The sequence below is a fragment of the Channa argus genome, chromosome 2 (genome assembly GCF_033026475.1).
Source record: "Channa argus isolate prfri chromosome 2, Channa argus male v1.0, whole genome shotgun sequence".
NCBI lineage: Eukaryota > Metazoa > Chordata > Actinopteri > Anabantiformes > Channidae > Channa > Channa argus.
In genome coordinates this window covers 26,406,734-26,428,670 of record NC_090198.1, presented here as the reverse complement: position 1 = coordinate 26,428,670, position 21,937 = coordinate 26,406,734, and the positions used below count along the sequence as shown (strand labels likewise).

The window sequence follows — 21,937 nt, the reverse complement described above, 5'->3', positions numbered from 1 at the left end:
AGTAGTGCAGCAGCAGACTTGTGTTGTGTCAAACGACCCTCTTGTCGGTCTCGGGGAACGACAGTCTTTTTAGGAGCGTATGCTGCTATTAAGACTCCCACCAGTAGATGTAAAAAAATTTTGATAAAATGACTAAACTAGCCCAACGCACAGAGAGCTACCAGCTTGATGGATGAGTCACAGCAATGCTGTGAAATGGCTCAACCCACACACACATACACAACCACTCACTGGAACACACATGACACACACTCATACTAACACATGCAGCACACATACACATGGGTATGCACATGCACACATGCTGTGATATTAAAGTTGAGATGGTTAACTATCCGTACAAGGAGGAAGGAGGTTGCCAAGTGGAACATAATCAGTGTAGATGAACATGGTGGGAGATTAGCAACAAATCTATTATGAAAACTATTTAAAGCAAAAACAAGCTGCTGGAGCCTATAAATCCTGCAACATGTGGTCCAAGGACCCAAGAGGTTTTTTCGTGGCCTGAAGCAAAATGATGATTATTCCAGATTTAGTGGTTTTTTTTTCATGTTCTATGGGCTAACAGCAGGACTATTTGCTGATCATTTCAATTCAACAATGCAACAAACAAAGATCTGTCTGCAGAAATCTTCCTAACTAGACTCATTTATGACTTCCCAGGCTGATTTGTATCTGCATGGGCCAAATGTGCGAGCGTGATACAAACAAAAAAAAAAACTTCTCTAGGATCTATGAATGCTTCTGTTGTGTTTTCGATAATAAGGCTGCAGAAAGGGCACATTTAGAGTTTGCCTGATTGGCCTCAGTAACTGCTGAGATGGCAACAAGTGTTAAATCCTCATCGCAAGAAAATCTCTCCGAAAACGATGGGTGATGTCACAAAGCTTATGTCAGTTTTAAGAGTCGATACTTTGGGCACCCACTGCTTTTTCTTTCCTTTTCATGGTGGGAAAGTATTGGGTGACACCTGCTGTGAAATACTGTAATAGCCCAAATTTGGAGTGACATGTCTAATTTGCATTTGCCTCTAAATGTTGCTGCTGTCGGCCGTCATGGTGGTTCAGCGGGCTAAGTCCCCACGTCGTGTTTGTAGCGTTGTAATCTTGTTAGCGTGAGCCTCTGCACATTCCACTGGGGACTGGGGATCAATAACTGGCTCGTGGCTCTGTTTGGGGTGCTTGCTTGTAGAGATGAGAGAATCACAGTGGTGTTTATATGGTACTGAGATTGATTGACAAGAGGTAGAGTGTGATGATTTTTTGTGTGTTTCTAACCTTCTTTGATAGGTTGGAAATGTGCTTGAAAGTGTGTGTGTGTGTGTGTGTTTAGCAGGCTTGAGCCAACCTCCCTTACTTTTCTTTTTCATTTTCTTTCAGCTTTGTCCCTAGTCCAATTTTTTTTTTAAAGTCTTCACCTTCTCATTTTTATTGGGCCCCTGGTCTCTGTGGGCATCACTTCATCTTTCTTTTCTCTCTCTCTGCATCTCAATCCCATTCACATCTCTTTCCTTAAGCGAATCCCCCTACTCTGCCCCATTTCCATGTTTCTTTTTGGTTTTTTCTGTCCTTGCCTCCTCAAGTTGTTTTTCCTTTCCTCTTCCCTCTCATTGGGGGTCCCTTCCCCTCCATCCCTTTCCTCTCACCATTTTCCAGTCTTTTCCAGCTCCCTCCTGTCGTCCCTTTTCTACCCTTCCCTCTCTTTGTAGAGCTTTCCTGAATTTGTTCACTCTTTCATCCCCTTCACCTCATTCTTTTCTTCCACCTCAGTTTTCTCATTTGTCTCTTCTTTCCTCTCCTCATTTTTTTATTAAATCGATTTTTTCTCTCTTTTTGCTTTCACTCTGGTCTTCATCACTTTTTCTACTTTTCTCTTACTCGCTTGTTCCTTTGCCCATTCACCTTGCTCACCCCCACCTCCCTGTCCTCTGACCCTTTCCTCTCCTCTCCTCTCCTTAATTTATTTCATCCTCACCTCCTCTTTCCTCCTCCCCACTATCTTTCACCCTCCCTCTCTTTTACCTCCCCAACTAATCTCCCTCCCTCTCTCTCTCTCTCTCTCTCCTTGCGTCTGCCTGTCTCCCCCCCTCTCTCTCCCTCTCTCAGTCGTCGCTCGCTGGCCGTGCTGTGCGGACCTACCAACCATATCTCCCCTCTCCTTCACAGAATCTCTTCATCTCTCTGCCTCTCTCCTCCGGTCCTCCGCTCTCTGCTATGACAGCTCACACCAGAGGCGTGTTGCCCGATCCCAGACCGTCAACGCGTCACCGGCTCTTCTGTCCAAACCTCAACATGGACATGTGCGTTTGGGATATTCGTGATTGATTTCGGGTGTAATCAATATATATATATTTTGTTTTGTATAAAAACGAAAGAAAAGGGAGGAGGGGGGGGCCGTCCTGTTTTACCCCCCTCCGCTTCCTTCAGCCAAGCAGAGCGGCAAGGTGGGGAGAAGGCTTTAAAATTAAGCCAGCTTGGATTTATTTAACAGCAAAATGACGGATTTGGGAGCGTCGGAGATGCTGCCGATGAGAAGGAGGATGAATGTGAAGACAACGGGCAGGCTGAGACGCGACCTGCCGCTTCTCCTCCTGCTGGGGCTTCTCATCGGGGATTTCTCCTCGTCCAAGGGTGAGTTTTGAAGGGTTTTGATTAGTCTGCGTGTTTGTGTGCGTGCCCGCGCCCAGGCATGTGGGCACACGCGTGTGCTGGAGAAAGATCATACTAATCGCCGGTTGGTCTGTTGCGCGCATGTTGGAGTGAGAGGGAACGAACGGCGGTTAAATCGTGCTGTTTGGTTGCTGCATGCGGCCAGCGTTGGTGTGTATGTGTGTGTGTGTGCGAGAGAGAGAGAGAGTTACGTTTGTGTGCGTGTGGGCGCGCACGCTGCTGTTGGTATTGGTGCGTGTGTCCTTTTGTGCGTGCGTGTTTGAGATACTGAGAAGGAGAGAGAGTGTAAACGAGAGAATGGGAACCTATGTGCCTGAACAGAGAGGGTAAGTGTGTGTGTGTGTGTGTGTGTGTGTGTGTGTGTGAAAGCGAGAGAGAGAGAGAGAGAGAGACGGAACAAGAGAGTGCACTGCCCAACTTGGACACAGTATTACATCTGGGGTACAGTGTGAGCATGCTAATTCCTTGGGCCTGCTTGCTGGGTGCTGTGCAAATATTCTCCTCAAAATAAACAAAGTACAAAATAAGTCACATGTCCAGATTCCATGTAGTTTACCTCAGTGGAGGCACAAGATGAGAGATCACATGTGAAACAGAAATTGTTGTAAGGGAGCCCTGGCAGCGAACTAGATAACCTGTGTTACTGTGAACCAAATGAGCAGAGAGAGACCCAGAGAGATGGGGTGACATTTAATCCAGAGGACACGTAGAATGAAACAGCATGCTCAGTGAAACCCGATTCTGTGCAGCCACACTCACAGTGGAGCTGGTTGTCTCAGTGACCGTGGAGAGATTGACGCTGTGTGTTACTTCATCAAGAAAAGAAAGTGTTAACATTTGGATTCTTCGGTGGGAACGTTATACTGTTACTCTGGTTATCAATAGCTCCTCTGTGTGCCCTTCTCCCCCTTTTCCTTAGTGCCACTCTATCTGCATTTCTCCCTCAGTCTCTCCCCCTATCTCTCACACACATGCACTCATCTGTCAGATCTCTACCCTCTGCCATGAAGAGAAAAATGGATTGTAGTAGAGATAAAATCCCATATGTGTGTATGTGTGTGTACACAATAGTATTATTTTTCCCTTAACACTAATCTACCCTTGGGATCTTTCACACTGTGCATTTATATTGTGTGTTTGTGTTTCAATCTTATCTTTCCCTGTATTCCCTTGCCATATGTGAACTCGGAAATATATGGGTTTGAGTAAGATTGCAGGAGATCTGTGTGTGTTGATGAATACGATGATGGTGCATTTAAACTGTTTATGATTGAAGCAGTCACTTCTTATCACCTGCAGTTTATCTTTCACTCCACTATCCGTGTGTGTGTGTGTGAGAGAGCAAGCTTTAGAATCTGCATTGTTTCAATTTGGTTTTTGTTTTTAGCATCATCAGCGGTTACAGTATGTACTGACAGAATGTGTTTAGCAGCTTGTGAATATTCTCAATTTAAACAAAAAAACAACATCTAATTTCCTTTTTTTAATCCATCATCAGTGATACTCTGATAATGGCCAAAAGTGGAGCCTTTTTGTGTCAATATTGCGGTGTGAAGTGCAGCAGACCAGCAGCTATTTGTAGTGATTGAAGAGTTAAAAACAGAGAAACACAGAGTGGGAGAAAAATAAAAAGGGCACACAGACATCTGGAAAGACAGAAGGAGGATGGAAATAATTTATTTTGTCAAACCTCAAGCCCCAGATGGTTGCCAGGCTTTTAAATGTGACGTCGCATTTTAAATTCCAACACACAGCTAATTATTGATTGTCTGGAAATGTCAGGTATCTTCAGACATGAACTGAAGTCCAAATAAAAGACCCAGGTGGCATGAAAATGGAGGACAAAGTTTGAAGAGGTAGTTTAGAGTTTTTTTAATCATGCAGTTTTTTAATTTAGTATTATTTTTTTGTTTGTCTTTTAATTACAATGGTTCCGTAAAAGTTTAAATGTAATTTTTTTTCGGGAGATTCTGTATTTAGAGGCTCCTGTTTTAACAAAGCTATTAGTTCCTTTTTAATCACCACTCACATTATTTTTGTAATCATTACTCGAAGCTGGAACTTGAATAAAACATGAATATAATTACATTCACTATGGTGAGTCACCATTATGCTTCCTGGACGCCCATGTAAAAAACTGTGGCAAATCCTGCAATATGTACGGGTTTTGTGTACCATTAACTGCCAAACTTGAAGCTAGAAAAATGAATTCAGCCTAATCTTCAACAGGTTGATTTATCCAAGAAATGTCCAAATGTGATGGTGAAGCCCATAAAACCCAGCTCGTGCTTATGTAATTCATATATTGTTAACTAAACTCTACAGGGGACTGTACAAAAGACATTTTTGGCGTGTGCTCAGACACTCAAACACACACACACACACAGACAGATGAGAATAACATATCTGGGAACTTCATTTTAGACTCCCACTGGGACTATGAAGCACTTGTTTAATCACACAAGCACAGGCACATAGGACAAGCCAGTGACTTATTTCCATTCTCTTTTGTAAGTGAGAACTGATTGTGTTTCCAAAAGCTTTTTAATGTTTTTATCCATATGAGGACATTTCGAACCAGTTGCACACACTCAGACCCATTCATATGCACACATGCAGTTAACACACTCACACACACACACACACACAAGTACATGCACACATTGACAATTAGCTGACATTCAATCAATGCCAAACAACAAGATATTGGAACTAGCTGTCTGTGCCCTTGCCTGGCATACTAATATTACACATGGGACACACACACACACACACTATTCTTTGTGGAAGAGAGGATAGCTAATTAAAAAAGAGCTATCTGCCCAATCCCAATTCTCTGTAAGCCTACAAGACCCAGGGATTTACATGTATAGTGTGAGACGTGCCAACATGCAAGCTCCACTTACACAGCTCTGCTAGTAGCTTTCAACCCGATCCCACAGCCTTCTTCAGATCTAATCAGTAGTAACCATTCATTTTATAATCTCCCCTGCATAAATCCCCACCTGTAGCACATGATTCATACCATTTGCTGTAGAACACTGCAGTATTTTTGTAAAAGTACTTGGAACACCTAAAAGTATTCTGTAGCATGTGAGTGAACTTTGACCACATATTTAGAAGAATTAAACGGTCGATTTTAGTTTTTGAAGAATTGAAAACCTACAGTTTTAGAAAAAGAACCTGAATTGTATTGGCTGTTTGTCCCTAACCTCAGATGCAACCAAAGCAGCTGCAGGGTGTCAATAATTTGTGTAAGCAGACGTACCCCATTTTTTGTGCCAGCAACAAGAAACCTAGAATGATAATAGTTGGATAGTTCTAAGAATGTCATTTAGAGGCACTTTTTGTACTTGCCAATTGAGGATAGGTACTCTACCACCAAAAGAGAAGCCATGTAATGGTCAAACACTGACCTAATTCAGCCAGGCTTAAATTGTGCCACAGATTTAATATTTTTCATCGAAAATGTACGTACCCATTTAGATTTAGGAGATGTGGTCAGTTTATTCGAATCTTGCTGTTAGTACATTTCCTCGTGATGTTTTTAGCACAGTGAGACTCGCTGTGGCAGGTGAAACCATCTCAGCAGAATGTAGCCCAGCTACTGTGAGGACTAACCACTCATTCCTGAGGAGGTCATTTACTGTTGGCTTTTAAATGTTCATTTAAATTTACAGTTCATTTTGGAAGATAAAAGTTGGCATCAGAATTGAAATATGACGTGTACCTGCCAGTTTGCCTGAAGACAATTATTTAAAACACATTTTTGAACACCAGAAACTGATATAGGACCTTGCTAAGTACTGTAAATGCATCAGACCATCGGCCAATTTACTTCTCTTCATTGTTTGTGCTGGTGGTGTGAATGCAGACAGAAAATAGGCTCTTAAGGGTGTGTAGCTTTTAGGGGAACTCCCCAATTTGTAGGCCCTTAAACTACGTCCCTGGGACTGTTTGGACAAAATGCACCCAACTGTAATTGTGCAGTTAACATTCATGAATAAAACATTTGCTTGGAGAATGGGAAACAAACAGTGGTCTCTCATGTGAAAGTGTAGTCTTTTACAACTTAACAGCAATTGTTGCTGTTCTGTGTACAGTAAACTACAACAGCTAACTTTAGCCTTTGCCTTCATCACCATAATACAACCACCCCAGGTCGCATAACTAACAGTGGGTTGTAATAAGCCGCTTGCACAGGTAACGCAAGGTTTTGTACACTCAAAAATAACAAAAATAGTTTATGAAGACACATTTCATGTCATATTCATGGAAACTATCTGTAATACTTAAATACTGAAAGCATCTCTTTATTAAATGTTAGATGACTGCTTATGATGGCCCCTAATTAAACAGTGTTACAGATGAACAAAAAATCAAATAAAAGGGATATTTTGAAATAATTAGCTGACACACTGCGGCACTGACATGGTAACGAATCGAATGCTCAGATTGCTCCTGTCAGGAGTACAGTTCAGTCTCTACACATATGCAGAAGCGCCTGTGTGTGCATGTGCAGGCCTGCGGGGGTCTCTGTGGTTGTGCTGGTGTGCAATGATACATTTATTTATAGCGCCCTTTTAAATTTAGCTGTGTGTAAGATGATGTATGTCTGAGTGCACATTTGTGTGGGATTCCCTGTGTGTGCGTGTGTGTGTGCGTTTGTGTGCTTAATAATTTTCTGTTTCCTGTGTATGAGAAGCATGGGAGCACTTGCAACTTTCACCTGTACGTGGGTGAGACAGACTAAAAGGCACACACAAACACACATGCACAGAAAAATATATATTTTGTTCAGTTTTCAGGTGCTTGTATAATAATTGAATCCCCTCAGTTACACCAAAGATCAAACACAGTTCAGATGATCTGAGTCTGAGGAAAGAGCAAGGGAGATTCTGTGTGTGTGTGTGTTTGTGTGTGTGTGTGTGTGTGTGTGCATGCGTGTGCACCTGCAACAGAAAGAGTGAGACTTCTCATTGAGTACTGATGATTTTCAGGTACTTGAGGGTCCTTGTAGTGGTCCAATGAGACCAGAGAATACACACACACTTCAATACAGTTAAATACCGCAGAGTACACAGTTCAATAGAGAGCAAAGAGAGAGAGTAAGGGAGAGATCTTATGAATACTGGAAGCCAAGAACCATGTGTTTTTCACTCTCACAAGTTCTGACATTGAAATATACCTCAAAATACACACAGGCCAAGGTAGCTAGTACATTTACTCAAGTAGTATACTTCAGAGCAGCTTTTAATGTACTTGTACTGTATTTTCTGGAGTATTTTCACTGTTAATTTTGTTCCACTGTAATTTGAGAGAAATATTGTACTTTTTAACTCTTTTCCATTTTATGTCACACTTAAGTTACTTAAAGCAGATATTATAATCTAATAAATAAAAAATGTCTTACTCTCATTTTACCTTTTAGAGCTTTTAGATCACACAAGTACATGAGTTCACAATAAATATGTTATCGTCTCAAGTTTAGTCTCACTGATTTGTTTCTACTAACTAAAGGTTACATATTTGAGCACAAAAAAATAAGTAATTGTTGCATAATTCTAAAAATAAATTTATTATATAGGAGTTTTTAATTCGTTCTCCCTTAACTTGAATAGAATTACACTTAGCAAAGAACTGCTGATTGGATTTCTGCAGAAACTTTATTTATGAGGGACATGTAAAACAAACGGCTTAAACTTCAATAGTGTTTTAAACTACATTGTTTTCCTGGTAGTACTTTCCTACAAGAATACTTCAACTTGAACATTTGTAGTGGTTGTTGTACTTTCACTTTAAAAGTGCCATTTCAGAATGCACAACATATGAAGCGAAACTGTGCTACTGTTAATGTCAGAGTAGAGTTGAAGTATCAGAGAATACACAGAGTTGTTAAGTATACATTACTTATGTATACAACTCAGGGGCTGGTCCATCATTATGTTCGTGATGGAAAGAGAAAAGTCTTTAGGCATGTTGGTCTGAAAATAAGCAAGTAATCTGTCTTTAAAGTGTTCACATGTCAAAACTTTTAAAGGAGCCACGGCCTACATACAGCAGACTAATGCAGGGAGCGAGGCCAGTGAGAAAAAGACAAAGGATTGGAGAATATAAGTGCAAACAGAGAGTGACTGAGATGGAGGCAGGGATCAGAACAAGTGTGTTAAAGACAGAACGGGACGGAGATGAAGGACAAGCTCTGTTGTGCACTGAAAATGAAAATGTATTCCCCAGCAGAACCGATTAATCAGGAATGACTTTTCCATCTTGTGCTGCTCACCTAGTAATGTCTGGCATTAAGTAATAACATCATAACCCTGTCCTCCCTGAATTTATACCTCAGATATGGAGGGAAATCCACCGAGCTGACCTAGCGGCATAAGAGAACCGGGCTCTAAAATCGGCTGATATTAATGAGCGGACTAAAATTTTTTATTCTTGCACCGCGTCTTCCACACGCACACACACACGGGAGGATCCTATATCTGTCATTTAAAATCCACATGAGGACGTGAGCATGTGTATATCACAGGAAATACCATGACAGAGCTTGAAATTATGAACATCATAAAATTGCTGTTGCACAGCTGGCCCAATTGTGTTTTACCACCCATTTGTATGCATGAGTAAATGTCATGTCTAGTTTACTTGTCAAGATCTATTTCTGATTCATACTCTCATAGTGTAAATCTATTTTTTCTTTTTTTCCTCTCTTATTTTAAACCCAAATAAGAGGGGCCACTTACTGTATCTACATATATCCAGCATCTAAATAAAGATTTGCTGTATGCACTTGAATTCCAAATGCAAGCGTGATGAGCTGTGTGCTCTATCATTGGTTTGAAACTTTGTGTTTGGATGGTATAATTTAATGCACAGCAGTTTGTTGCTGTTTTTCTGTACCTTGTGGTGCAGACGCCTCGCTGTGGTGGGAGCTGAGGGTTATTTCATAACGCAGGATTACTCAGCTTGCCAGGTCTAAAAATAAGCATGAAATGAACCTCTTAACTGCAGCTCCTAATGAAAGATTGGTTAGTGTGGCTACAAGACGTCCTGAGAAAACCAATATCCAAATTTAATTTGACAAATTATTCCCAACATTAACAGCTATGGTACATTTTTACCAATTGCAGGGAATTACTTAATTTCCACGTTTGCTGGGTTAATGCTGATGTCATGCCTTCTGCTAGCAGCAAAGTGGGTTCAAAAAGTGGTCCTGCACATTGGCCGCTCCATGTTTGCATATAGTTGAGTGTATTTTATTTCAGGCCTAAATTATTAGTCTCTATCTTTGGGAATGTCTAAATGTAAGTTACAGTACCTCTCTGCATCTGTTCACCAACACTTCAAGACTAAGCGTGTCGTAGTAATCTTAGAAGATTTGCACAGTCAGCTTTTTTTTTCGGGGGCTCAGATTCTAAAGCATTACATTGACCTTTGTGCAGTGCACCTATTTATTTTTAGGTTTTTAATATTTGAGCATCTTCTGGGCATATTGCTGAAATATTAAATACTAACCAAAGACAAATTAAGGCTTAAAGTAAATAGACACTGAAAGGACTTTTATAGTCCTTGGTGGATGAATTTTGGAAATGAAGATTCAAATCTTTTTTTTCCCCCAATACATTGCCAAAATTAGTATGTTAACTAAATGGACTCATCCATCTTTTTTCTAGTGTCTTTAGCAAACAAGTGCTGCTGTTCCTCTAAATATATGTCCTCTGTCTGCAGTTTGAATTGGCTCAGCAGCCGCATATTTCCAACAGCATTGTAACACCATGATTGTTTTTGTGACTTTCTTTGCCTCTTACAAAGCTTTCAACCAGGAATTATTGCACTATATATTGAATCTTACATGTAATTATTTTAATGTGCAGTAAAATCTCTGAACCTCTGGGCCTCAGACTATATTGCAAACCACTAGGTGCTGATACCTTTCTATATACTATGATTGGCACAGGTGCTCACTTATAATTTGAGCATTTGGGCTAAAGGTCAGGTTTCTCCTCACTCTCTTTTTTTTTTTTCTTCTCCTTTTTTGTTTTTGTTCTGTTTTGCCGAAGCCCTCTGTAGCGGTGATCTCCCTGCATAAGCACATTCATTCATCTGCTGAGGTTTGTGATGTGCAACTATTGTTGGCCTTAATGTAAAACTGTTCCTAACCACGGCATAACCGACGGGGGTGGCAAGTTAAATAACTGAGATAAAAGTCATATGGTAATTACTGATCCAGGTAGGGAAAATCACTTTTTGATGAGAGTGCACGGTCAGCTGGTCGAGGCTGGTAGGGATTCAGGAAACTTAAGCAGGGTGGAGATTTTTTAGCTTGAATAAAGATCCTGTATGCCGCTGAATGATGGTGCACGTCTTCTGTGCCTCCCCGCAGCTTTAAATTTGAATTTGTGGGTTTGCTGTGGCTGTAGAAGCTAATGTGGCTGTTAATGTAGCACTTTTGCTGTTTTATTATTTCCGCTTTGCCTCTCTGTTAGCATGACATCTTCTCTAAGCTGTGGGCTAATAGTTGGCTACCGGGCTAACATTAAGCAGGCTAATGTGTCTGTTAATGTTACATTAGTGTTATTTCAGTTTTTCTCTCGCTTAGTTCTATGGTTTAAGGGCATGGTGTGTGTGTGTGTGTGTGTGTGTGTGTAAGACAGTGTTGGAGCACACCTACACTGTGTGGATGTATGTGTCTGTGCATTGTGTGTGTGTTTGGACGTGTGCAGGCTCTACATATGGAGCCAATGAGTTACATTACCATTTCAAAGCGAGTCAGCAGCAGTAGCAGCTACTTTCATCCATTAATGTGATTTTAGGGAGGGAGCGAGACAGTGACACACACACACAAAGAAATGCATAGAGCCGCTGTAATAATTACTCATCAGGTTGGCAAAGAGTTCTGATTTTTCATTAGTTTCTGTCACTGACAACAACCTCCAATTTCTTTTCTTGCAGTTTTAGTAAAACTACATGTACTCCACTTATCTGCTGTTGTTATGCAGCTGTCCCTCAAATGAACAGGTTCACTGCTCTGCCAAGTGTGCCAGAATTGTATTTGTAAGTTGTATTGTGAGTTGAAAAGTCTGCTAGAGATGAATTATTTGAAAGAATAAACAGCATATGATTGGAGTGAGTTTGCCTTGGCCTTCGAGAAAAAATGGTTAGGGTTAGGGTTGGATCTGTGAGGGTGTGTTAGGGAGAAGCAGTGAGGGGATTATTTTGTGCTTGAGTGCCCCTTTGTGTGTAAATGTCCGTGCATAAGCTAAAAGTCTGTGTGCTTCCACGTCTGGGCTTCGTGTGTATATCTGAGTGTGTACACAGCTTTTCTGAGTGCAACCATGCAAAGGCTGTACAAGCTGCGTGTCATATTAATCTAGTGGTGCAAGTGAATATATAGTTTTACAAGTGTTTAACGGGGGCCTGGTGGCTCAGTGGTAGAGCATTTGGTTGGGATGCAGAAGCCCGCGGGTTCGATTCGAATGGCCCCGCCCAGCCACCAAGGGCAACCTTGGTGCCGGTCCTGAGCCCGGATAAAATGAGAGGGTTGCCGCAGGAAGGGCATCCGACGTTAAAACACAAGCCAAATCAACGTGTCGCCGTGGCCCCTGAAGGGACAAGCCGAAAGCCCTTGAGTGTGTATAAGTGTTTGCTTTTTATCCATGTCTGCTTGAGTGGCTATGTTTGCTTGTATCTGTGTGTGTGTGTGTGTGTGTGTGTTTGTGTGTCTGTGTCCATGTGAAGGAATTTAAACTGCTTATTTCCATAAAGTCTGGAAGTTTGTATGAAAATAATTACAGGCATAGCTGTTTGTACAAACACATAAAATATGTGGCTGTCAGTGTGGGGGTGTTTATTTTTGTGTGTATGTTTCTGCACTTGCATGGGTGGCATTTGGAACACTTTAATGCATGTCCGGATTAATAACCTGCTTGTTTATGTGTGCTTTTGTGTTTATGCATTTTCAACTGAGCATGTGTGTGTGTTGGAGTATAAATGCATTAGCCACAGGCTATCGTTCCTCCAGTAGCATCATTCTTATTCTATCAATTTTTAATAATCGGTAATGGTCGCTAGCAGTGTTGAACCTGCATGGTAAGGATATGGGGAAAAAAGTGGTCCCACGGTGCACAAAGCAAGGAAGACAGAGGAGACGCAGGAAGAGAGGCTGAAAACAGATTGTGAAAGAGGGAGCGGAGAAATGCAGAGAGTGTTAATAGATGTTAGCTTGTGGAAACCAGCCTCGTAGGAGCTCTGCTGAAAAGGTCCCGTGGTACACTGTGCCACTGCAGCACACTCCTACAGTGAAGACGCTGGGAGAGCGGGGAGGAGGTGAGAAAGCTAGCAGCCGACTGGCTGACTGAGTGACTGTCAGTCTGATTTACTGACTAAATGATGGACCGGTTGTTAAGTTGATTGACTGACTTGCTGGCTGATTGGTTGTGTTACAGGCTGGCTACGTGACTGACTGAGGCAATTGTTGATTTGTTGAAGGCTTTTTACAAGGTACCTTGGTAATGGCAGAGCAGGAGATGAGGAAGAGAGAGACACAGAGTGTGAATGGAGAGACGGGGGAAAAGCAAGGCCTCTAAACTATGTTTAAACTCTACAAAAGAAAAAGGTTTTGGAATGAGTTCCCAGGGTCTAAAGGCCAAGAAACGTACTTAGCACATAATGGCTGTTAAATTGTTTCTTGTTAAATTAAGGTTTTATTTGTTTCCATTAAAGAGCACAATGTGCTTTATTACCAAAGCTTCCTTGTGCCATCCTTGGGGGAAATGGCAGGATTTTATCAACCGACATCTAGTGGAATCAAATCAAAGTAAATCAAATCAAATTGAATTGTTTTAAACTAAATTAAATAACATGGGGCAATGGAAACATTTGAAGCTATTCATCAATTCAAGTAAAAAAAAAAAAAAAAAAAAAAAGATGAAAATGGTTCAAAACTAAGGCTTTGAGCTTTTTATGCCACACTGACATAAGCTGAGCAATATTGACTTGTCAGCTGAAGAGGAGACACAGCAAGATTGATGGAGAGACAGAAAAAAATGGTGAGGAGTAGGAGAGGAGTGTGTGTAGAGCGTGTGGGGGAGGAAGAGAGAGTGAGGGAGGAAGGGAGGGAAGGCCTAAAGCAGTGCGATATGGAAATAATAAAGGAAAGGTTGTAAAAGACTCCAAAGACTCCAGCTGCAGCAATATCAGCTATTCTACACGTTCACTTTCACTTTTTCTGTCTTCTCTTCTTCACAACATGCACGCACGCACGCACACACACACACACACACACACACACACACACACACACACAGATATTAAAATTGATGTTGCAGTGTCCTTTACACACCATTAAATCTGAACAATTGCAAATGCTAACTTCTGTCTGACAAATGACGGCTAAATAACACAGCCTATGTGTCTTTCTGCCCGTCTGTCTGCCCCTCCGTCTTACGTCCTGCTCTGAGATGCAAACGCGTTTTTGTCTGACTTTGTTTTTTTAGAAGTTAGAGGTTTATATCCTCAACTCGAATTTGTTCTAATTCTGCCACATTTTGCCAGCAAAGATGGCATCACGTCCCCCCTTAGCTGCTTCTGTGAGGAGTTTCAAGTAGGGATTCTCACTTTTCTCATCTCATGCCTTCTTTCATCCCTCTGCCCTTTTTCTCCCGCCTCATGTCTTTTCCCCTCTGTTCATCCATGACTCTGATTCTTGTCTCTCTACATTTTGCTCTGTTTCTCATCCCCTGCTCACTTTTTTCTCCACGCCACTCATTTCTCTCAATTTTTGTCCTTTTCATTCCCCTCCCATCTCCCTTTATTGCCTTTCTTTTCTTTATCTATTCCTTCATTGTCTCTCTTCCATCTCCTCTACTGCATCAGTCAATCTGAACCTCTGTCCCTTCCTTTCCTCCTCATCAACTTCCTCCACCTCACTCCTTCTCATTCACTCTCTCTCTGCCCTTTTGAGTCCCTTGATTAGGCTGTTGGCATTTTCATTGAGATGTCTATATGACCACAGAAATAACTCTCCTGTCACAGTCTCATCTGCTCTCTATCCACTACTTCTTCTGTCTCACTTCTTCTCTGCAGCATTTTCTCCTCCTCCTGTGCTGTTCTCTTGCTTCTTTGTCAATATTCTTCTGTTTGTCCCCTGTGTCCCTCTCTCAGCATCTCCTCCTCCACCATTTTCACAACTCTGAACATCAGCCTTGCTATCTTCTGCCCCTCTGTCTTGTCTTGTCTGCTGTTTTTAGTCTCTGCCGTTCTTTTCTCATTTTCCGCTCTGTGTTTCCTCAGCTGCATTTGCGGATCGTTTGTCTAAATGTCAGGTGGTCACATCAGCCACTGTTTGGTAGTGTAAACAGTTTTCTGGTCAGAACCACAGAAAGGGAGACACGGGGAGGGAGGAGAGTTGAAGAAGATGATGTCTGAAAATAGAGAGAACACGTTTGAAAATGACACAGGGTGTGGGGTGGGCGTAAGACGAGGGGGTGAGTCGAGAGAGTGAGTCGGCTTATAGAGAAGAAAAATGAGATAAGTGTGTGTGTGTGGGGGTGTATGTGTGTGTTTGGGGGGGGGGGGGGGGGTATGAGAGAACAAGAAAGGGAGAAATAAAGAGAAGGGGAGAGGGAGAGCCTGCGTGTCTACATGCCTCTAATCTGTTGATGGTTGAGGGGAAGCAGACAATAAGCCATTATCTCTCTGACTGAGCTGTAGCTGCAGCAGTATGGGACTGCATACTGCTAGTGCCAAAGCAGCTTACAGCACAGTTATGTACCCAGGATGCACTGACACTCGTACAGGAACAGGACGAAGAAGAAGTGTAAAACACAAAGATAAGATAATACACACAGCTTAATAATAGTAACAGTCAAATCTGATACTAAGATGTACTTACTTTTAAGAGATCAAAGCCAGCTGCCGAGTTTTCATCTCTTATGAAGAAAAGAAGATTATATCTACATATCTGTCTCACCACCCATGACAGCAATTAAAGGCTATATTCTTAAGGAAAAATTGCAGATATGATCAATACCTGATATCGGATGTTAGTGATTGAGCAATTAAAAAGAATTTGTTGTTATAAATTTGACTGATTAAAAAACCTTTGGACAGTGCAGAATATGTACTGTAGTCAGCTGTAGTATTCGGTTGCACCACTAGGCAGTGCCTGCCAGTAGTTAAACTACAAAACTCTGGCAGTTCTCTCTGGTACTGTGGTTTTCTCTCACAGTCCAAAGACATCAGGTAACTTAAGTGTGGACTCTAAAAGCCAGTTTACACTTGGTTTTAAAATGTGTCTTAGGTGATCAGTAGTTTAAGCTGGTATTAAATACAAGCTTAAACAACCGCCAAGATGGATTTTGATCCAGTCATTCAAACCCCTTCCCCAGTATTTGTGGCACACATGTGACCACATAGCCTTTGTAGTTGTAATACTACTATGTCATCAAAGCAAGGCACGGTGGTTGTTTTGGTGCAAGTACACCAGAGCATGACTCTCCTGCAGATCTGAAATGGTTATGTTTAAATATAAAAAACACGGTGTTTCTTAGTTTAAATAACTTGTTATTAACATTGTTGGCTGATGATGAAAGAAATCTATTAGAATTTGCATTCCTGTGCCAAGCTGCACCCCCCTCTGCTCCATGGACATTTGGGACATTGGAAGTTAATTTTCAATGCTGTTGAATTGTATTGCATTATGCTGACAGTTGTTTTTGTTATTGGGATTTCTTTTATGTTTTCATATATCAGTCCCTTTGCATCAATGAGGGTCTAGTGTAAATCACAGCAGCACCTCTCTGTACAGTATTATGCATTGCTGTTCAACTGCAACAGAAAAGATCCTAAATGGCCATACAATTAAAGAAACACCTCTCTGAAAGACAATATTATCAACTTCATGAAAGATTTCTGTTTCCTTCTTTTTTTATTAAGGGCTCTTATTCTGGGCTACATTATTTTTAGCGAGGTGACAAAATGTAAAGTTAACACTCACTTATCAGTTCAGCATATAGACATGCATCACTTCAACCCTGTCTTATAGAAATCATGTATATACTGCGTATCTGCAGCAGTGAATACATTTACAAGAAATGTATTACAACTTGTTTTACATTTTTTATCAATGAATTGAGAAAATATTTACTGACAGTGTTTTGCATTTGTCGTGCAATATTAGCTCATTGCAGCTAAACCCTGATTAACATTTTATATGTTTGCAACTAAACCCTGATTAACATTTTATATATATTTAGGCACTTAAAGCACTCGGGACTTCTGGTGTTCATTAAAGGTGCCCTCTGGAGGTTTTCTTTTTAAACAAACAAAGTTTCTCTTCACATTCAGTATTATTCATTAAAACAAACTGTGTGCCTCCTTCAGGCCTACTGCAACAAACTAGAAATTCCTACAACATTTTATGACCACAAAAGCAATATTCTTTCTATTTGTTATTGCAATTTGTGAAATAATGTTGAACCATTGGCAAACCCTTGCATTTGGATCTTTGTGTGTTCATGTGGAGTGTTGGGGAGGTCATTTGTCCAAAGTATTACTGTATGTAACACGTTAGCTGTTACTGTTCAAAGACAGTTACATTCCTTGTGCAGCTACTTGCCTGAACACTTTGCACAGAACCTTTTTCTGCACTTTTAATGTCCCTGAATGCACCTTGCCTGCAGACTTGCAGCTCTGTAACGATCCAGTTACAGTACAGTTACAAGAAGACAGGAAATGTTCACAAAAATACCATCCTGAGTTTGAGGTACAGATAATATTCAGTCAGCTGTAGGATTAGCTTGCTGATTAGCATCCGTCACACTGCATTTGGTGTAAGATGCTCCATGAAAACAATATCAAGTTCAGCAAAAACTTTCAAACTCTTGTCCATGTATCGTACAATAAGTTGCTAAAATGATTAGGTATGCACCAAACAATCATTTTTTTGGGGATTAATCGAATAATCTATCAATTATTTTCACCTTAAGCTCTTTTTACTTTTCAATGAATATATAACAATATAATAATTCCCCAATCAGACTGAGCAAAATCACACTCCTTTCAGTTCCTCGTGCTACATACATCATATGACCCTAAGAACCAACATATATTTGGCTTTATGTTGACATGAGCAACACAACAGGAACAGCAACATATTAGACTGGTCTTCAATGGTAATCTGTGTTTTACAGACTAATATGAAGTTTCTCCACAATGTGATTAAGGCAAGAGTTTGTTCTATTCAAGTTAAAGGAATGTGGTGCATCTACATTTCCTCAGTAAACAGTTCAGTTTGCTTTAGTTTAAATACTGTAACAGAATCGAAGAATGAACGTGAAATCAGTCCTGGCTGGTTGGGAGAATGTCAGTGTCCACCAGAACCAGTGGCACAATAGTTGAATTAAGTGCAGCACATCCAGCTTTTTCTAGCTTCCAGCTTTAGGTGGATGTAAGCTAACATGTTAGTAGCAGTTAGCTATTAGCCAACAAGCTCGTTGTGGTGAACACATGACGGTGGATGCGGGAACTGCGGGCACAGGTGAAACGATCACTTTACGCACGTTTTTGATAGTTTAATTGATTCGTTTTTTTGATAATTACCTCTTATAGATCGTTAATTTATGAGATAGGAAGTAACTTTGAGTTTACCTGAGCTGTCTGCTCCGTCTCTGTAGCAGACAGGGACACTTAATTCAGCTAACCTCTTAAAGAATTCATATCAGGTGATTTGAGATCACAGATATTTATATTTTTGTGCACGTGTCAATGCACCTTTCGTAAATCAACATATTTTTGTAATCAACTGTTGCTCCACCCCTAAAAGTCAAAGTATTTTGTGACAGGCCTATCTCTGGGTTTGGTTACACCTTTTCTGTTCCACCACATATCCCCTCTGATTTACATCTCCATCTTCTCCTCAAGCACGTCCTGTTTACAGTCTTGTGTGTCGTCAGTCACTTACACAGAAGCTCAAGTCCACAGGCTTCCCTGTGGACCAATGAGCAAACACTGCGTGTACTCGTTGGAGTTGGAGTATTGCAGTGACACATTGCAGTCATTTCAGATGGCTTTTGACCCCTCAATTGAAAAAATATTAACCTGCCCAAGAGGCAAGTGTGAGTGACTGTGTTACATGTCACTGCTGCATTTGGCGGCTCAGTGGCCTTTATAGAAACGCATTATCCCCCCCAGGAGTGGTTAGCACAAGTCTAGAAAAGAGATGTATGAGGACATTTGATTTGCCCAGAGTACTTTAACTACCTTTATATTTGTAAAACATCACGATATTTTTTCTGTTCATGGCAGCATGTTACAGCGTAAAGTAACTATAAAACGAATATTACTTTGTTTTATTTGTATTCATGTTTTGGTACAGTTGTTTTTTTTTTAAGGTGCTTTATAAATAAAGTTGAATTGGATTAAAATGGTAAATTATATTGTGTAAGGTGGGGCCCCCAGTCCTGTCCCTGTTTATCCTTGTGCACATGCACATGCACATGCACGAAGCACTTAAGAAGGACATGCAGCCATAACAACATTGCCAAAATGTTTGACAGGGCGAGTTGAAAAAATTAGCAGGTACCTGTGGCATTCAACAAGTTCAGCTGAAAGCGTGGTCTTACCGTGACCTGGACCAAAGTGTTTTTTGTGCCTTAACCTACCCAGATGTGCTGTAGGAATCAGGTCCCAAAGGCTGCTGAGTGGTGTCAAAGAGTCACAATAGGGTAACTGTGTTGTACAGGTAAATTAGAGAAGTATTGTCCTGTGATTATTTTTTGTTGTTAGCTTTATTACTTTGAATTTACAACAAACTGTAGAGCAGGCAAGGCTGAAACAAACCCACAACACAACGTATACATTCTGTATCCAGTATTTTCTGTGTGAGAGGAGATAGGTTCTAAAAATAGCATCTAGTTGGAAAAACTGATACTTTTTCCATTACTTTTGCACATTGACTTTTTATGTATTTTATGTGGTGCATCACGAGCTGTAAGGCTTAGAGTTTCCCTGAATTTGAATTAATATTTAATTATGAACCTGATGCACCTCTATATGCAGTATAGACTGAATGATTATTTTATGGAATGTACTTCCTTTGGCTGTTATGTTTATGTTTATTAAAATTGTGCTGTGTGGAAACCGGCCTCTTTACAGTAGATGTCCGTAGAGCACTTTTTAATATATTTTTTTTTCGGCCATCTTCAAAGGATATTGCATTAATTTGATTCTTATTGCTAAATGTGGCTTGTAATATTTTAACAGATGTAGCTTCATATCCACACAGCAGCTCTTGCCCTTGTTTTGTTCATTTTCTTGCACGGAGTCGTGAGGAAATGCGTGCGGTAATATGCAGTTACACGAGTTTCCTGCATTGTTCCGTCCTCACTCATACTCACTGTTGCTGTTTAAAACACAACGCCATCATTTTCAGGTTGTTTGCTCTCATATAGCCATGTTCCTCTTCAAGTGGGAGTGCGGAAAGAGTCAAGCATAGCAGACAAATGTATTTGGGAGGAGGAATGGAGCATTTAATGCTTCACAAATGTGGCATTAAGTTGCACAGATGTACTTGATACTGTGTCTCCTCTTTGTTGAATGCAGCTATTATGTATACAGTCTGCGGTGAAAGATAGATAAAGGATAAATGTCTTAAATATACAAGGGAAAAAATACCGATTTAGTGTCTGATAATCTCTTTCAGGCTGTCTTTCTGGAGCTAGAAACAGGAGGGAGGCCAGATTTGACACCAATGCTGTTAAAAAGCTGACGTCACTGCACTGACTAAGACACAGAACAGAGAGAGGTGTCACATAGAAAGCCTGCTCCTCTCCTCTCCTCTCCTCTCCTCTCCTCTCCTCTCCCCGCTGTCCTATCCTCTTTTTCTTCTCTCTTCTCCTCGTCTCCTAATTTCTGATTTTTAGCAGGCATTTTGTGACATCCAGCAGCCTGCTGGTGTGGAGTTGTTTAGGGGGCATGAAGAGCTTTTCTAAATGATGGCTAAATTTAACTAAATGACTTCCTCCACTCAGATCTGATATTATGTTCTCCCCTGCTCCTCTCCTCTCTCTCATTGCCTCATCCTTCTTAGCTGTTGTCTTCTTTCTCCTCCTTCCTCTTGCTCCCCCTCTCTCCCTGTCCTGAAGTGTGATTTCTATTTCTCAATCTCCCTCCCAACTATTCCCCTCCCTCTTCTGCCCATTTACTCTTTTCATCTCAATCTGCCTCCTGCCATAACCACTCCCTCCTCATCCTCTCAATTCTTTTCTGCTAATCGTTTTGTCTACTTTCTACTTGCACTAAAAAATCAGACTGTCTGAATCACTCTCTGAAGCCTTCATATGGTTGCTTTGGAGGAATTGTACATGCAGTCCACTTCAGAAAGTCTTGGATCTGCATAGCATTATTTCTTTCTATTTGTTGTTCCATGAGGACATCGGTAAGATAAAAAGGTGCATAGAAGTTTAAATATGATCTTTTTCCTGATATTTACATCTAGAAATATGATACAAAAAAAAAACAGCACATAGCACTATTTCTTTCAGATGGCACACATTTTAAGTGAGCTTCTTCCCACAACACTTAACACGACATGACATAACTTCACATTCTCTATAAGTAGCTCTTAAGGTTTGGGTTGAACCTATGAACCTATTTAAAAAAAAATGGATGATCATAAAGACCCGAATGCTGTCTATGGGAGAAAGCAAGCCGTGTTGAACCTGAGGAAAAGGGGGGAAAAAACGATCACAAGCATTACACAAACTCTTGGCATAGCCATTGCAACTATTTGCAATGTCCTGAAAAAGATAGAAACCACTGAGAAACAATGAAACAATGAAAAAATGAAAAAACACAGCTGATGACAGAAGCATTGTGAGAACTAAAGTCAAGATGTAAAGCCCTCATCAGCAGTAAGCCAGGTGGGAATTAGCTCAACAAATTTTTATGCACTGATTTAAGAATGAATAACCTTTACCAAAGTGAAAGGCCAACATTTGCAGGAAAAAAGAACCTGTCCATTGTCCAAAACCAAACATGCTCAATTGTGAAGCACGTGGAGGTAGTGGCCTGACTTGGGCTGCATGGCTGCTTCTGTAACAGGCTCAGCGATCTCTACTGATGATTAAACCCATCGAGATACCAGCTGAATGGATTCTGAGATGGACAGAAACACTGGTCAAGTCACTCACCAGACTTTAACAGCACTAAACACATTTGGCGTTTCACCTGCCAAAGCGGAGAATAAAGAGGGAACATCAACA

The 21,937-nt window shown here is 40.8% G+C and overlaps 1 protein-coding gene across 2 annotated transcripts in view; it reads left to right on the top strand.

Annotated features, from left to right (window-relative positions):
• The first annotated feature begins 2,122 nt into the window (after nt 1-2,122).
• csmd1a (CUB and Sushi multiple domains 1a) overlaps nt 2,123-21,937 on the top strand; it is a 378,013-nt gene continuing 358,198 nt past the window's right edge. For both annotated transcript variants that reach the window (XM_067487730.1, XM_067487721.1), the window contains exon 1: nt 2,123-2,630. In XM_067487730.1, coding sequence (XP_067343831.1) covers nt 2,495-2,630 — 136 coding nt within the window. In that variant the 5' untranslated portion in view covers nt 2,123-2,494. The remainder of the gene's footprint in view (nt 2,631-21,937) is intronic.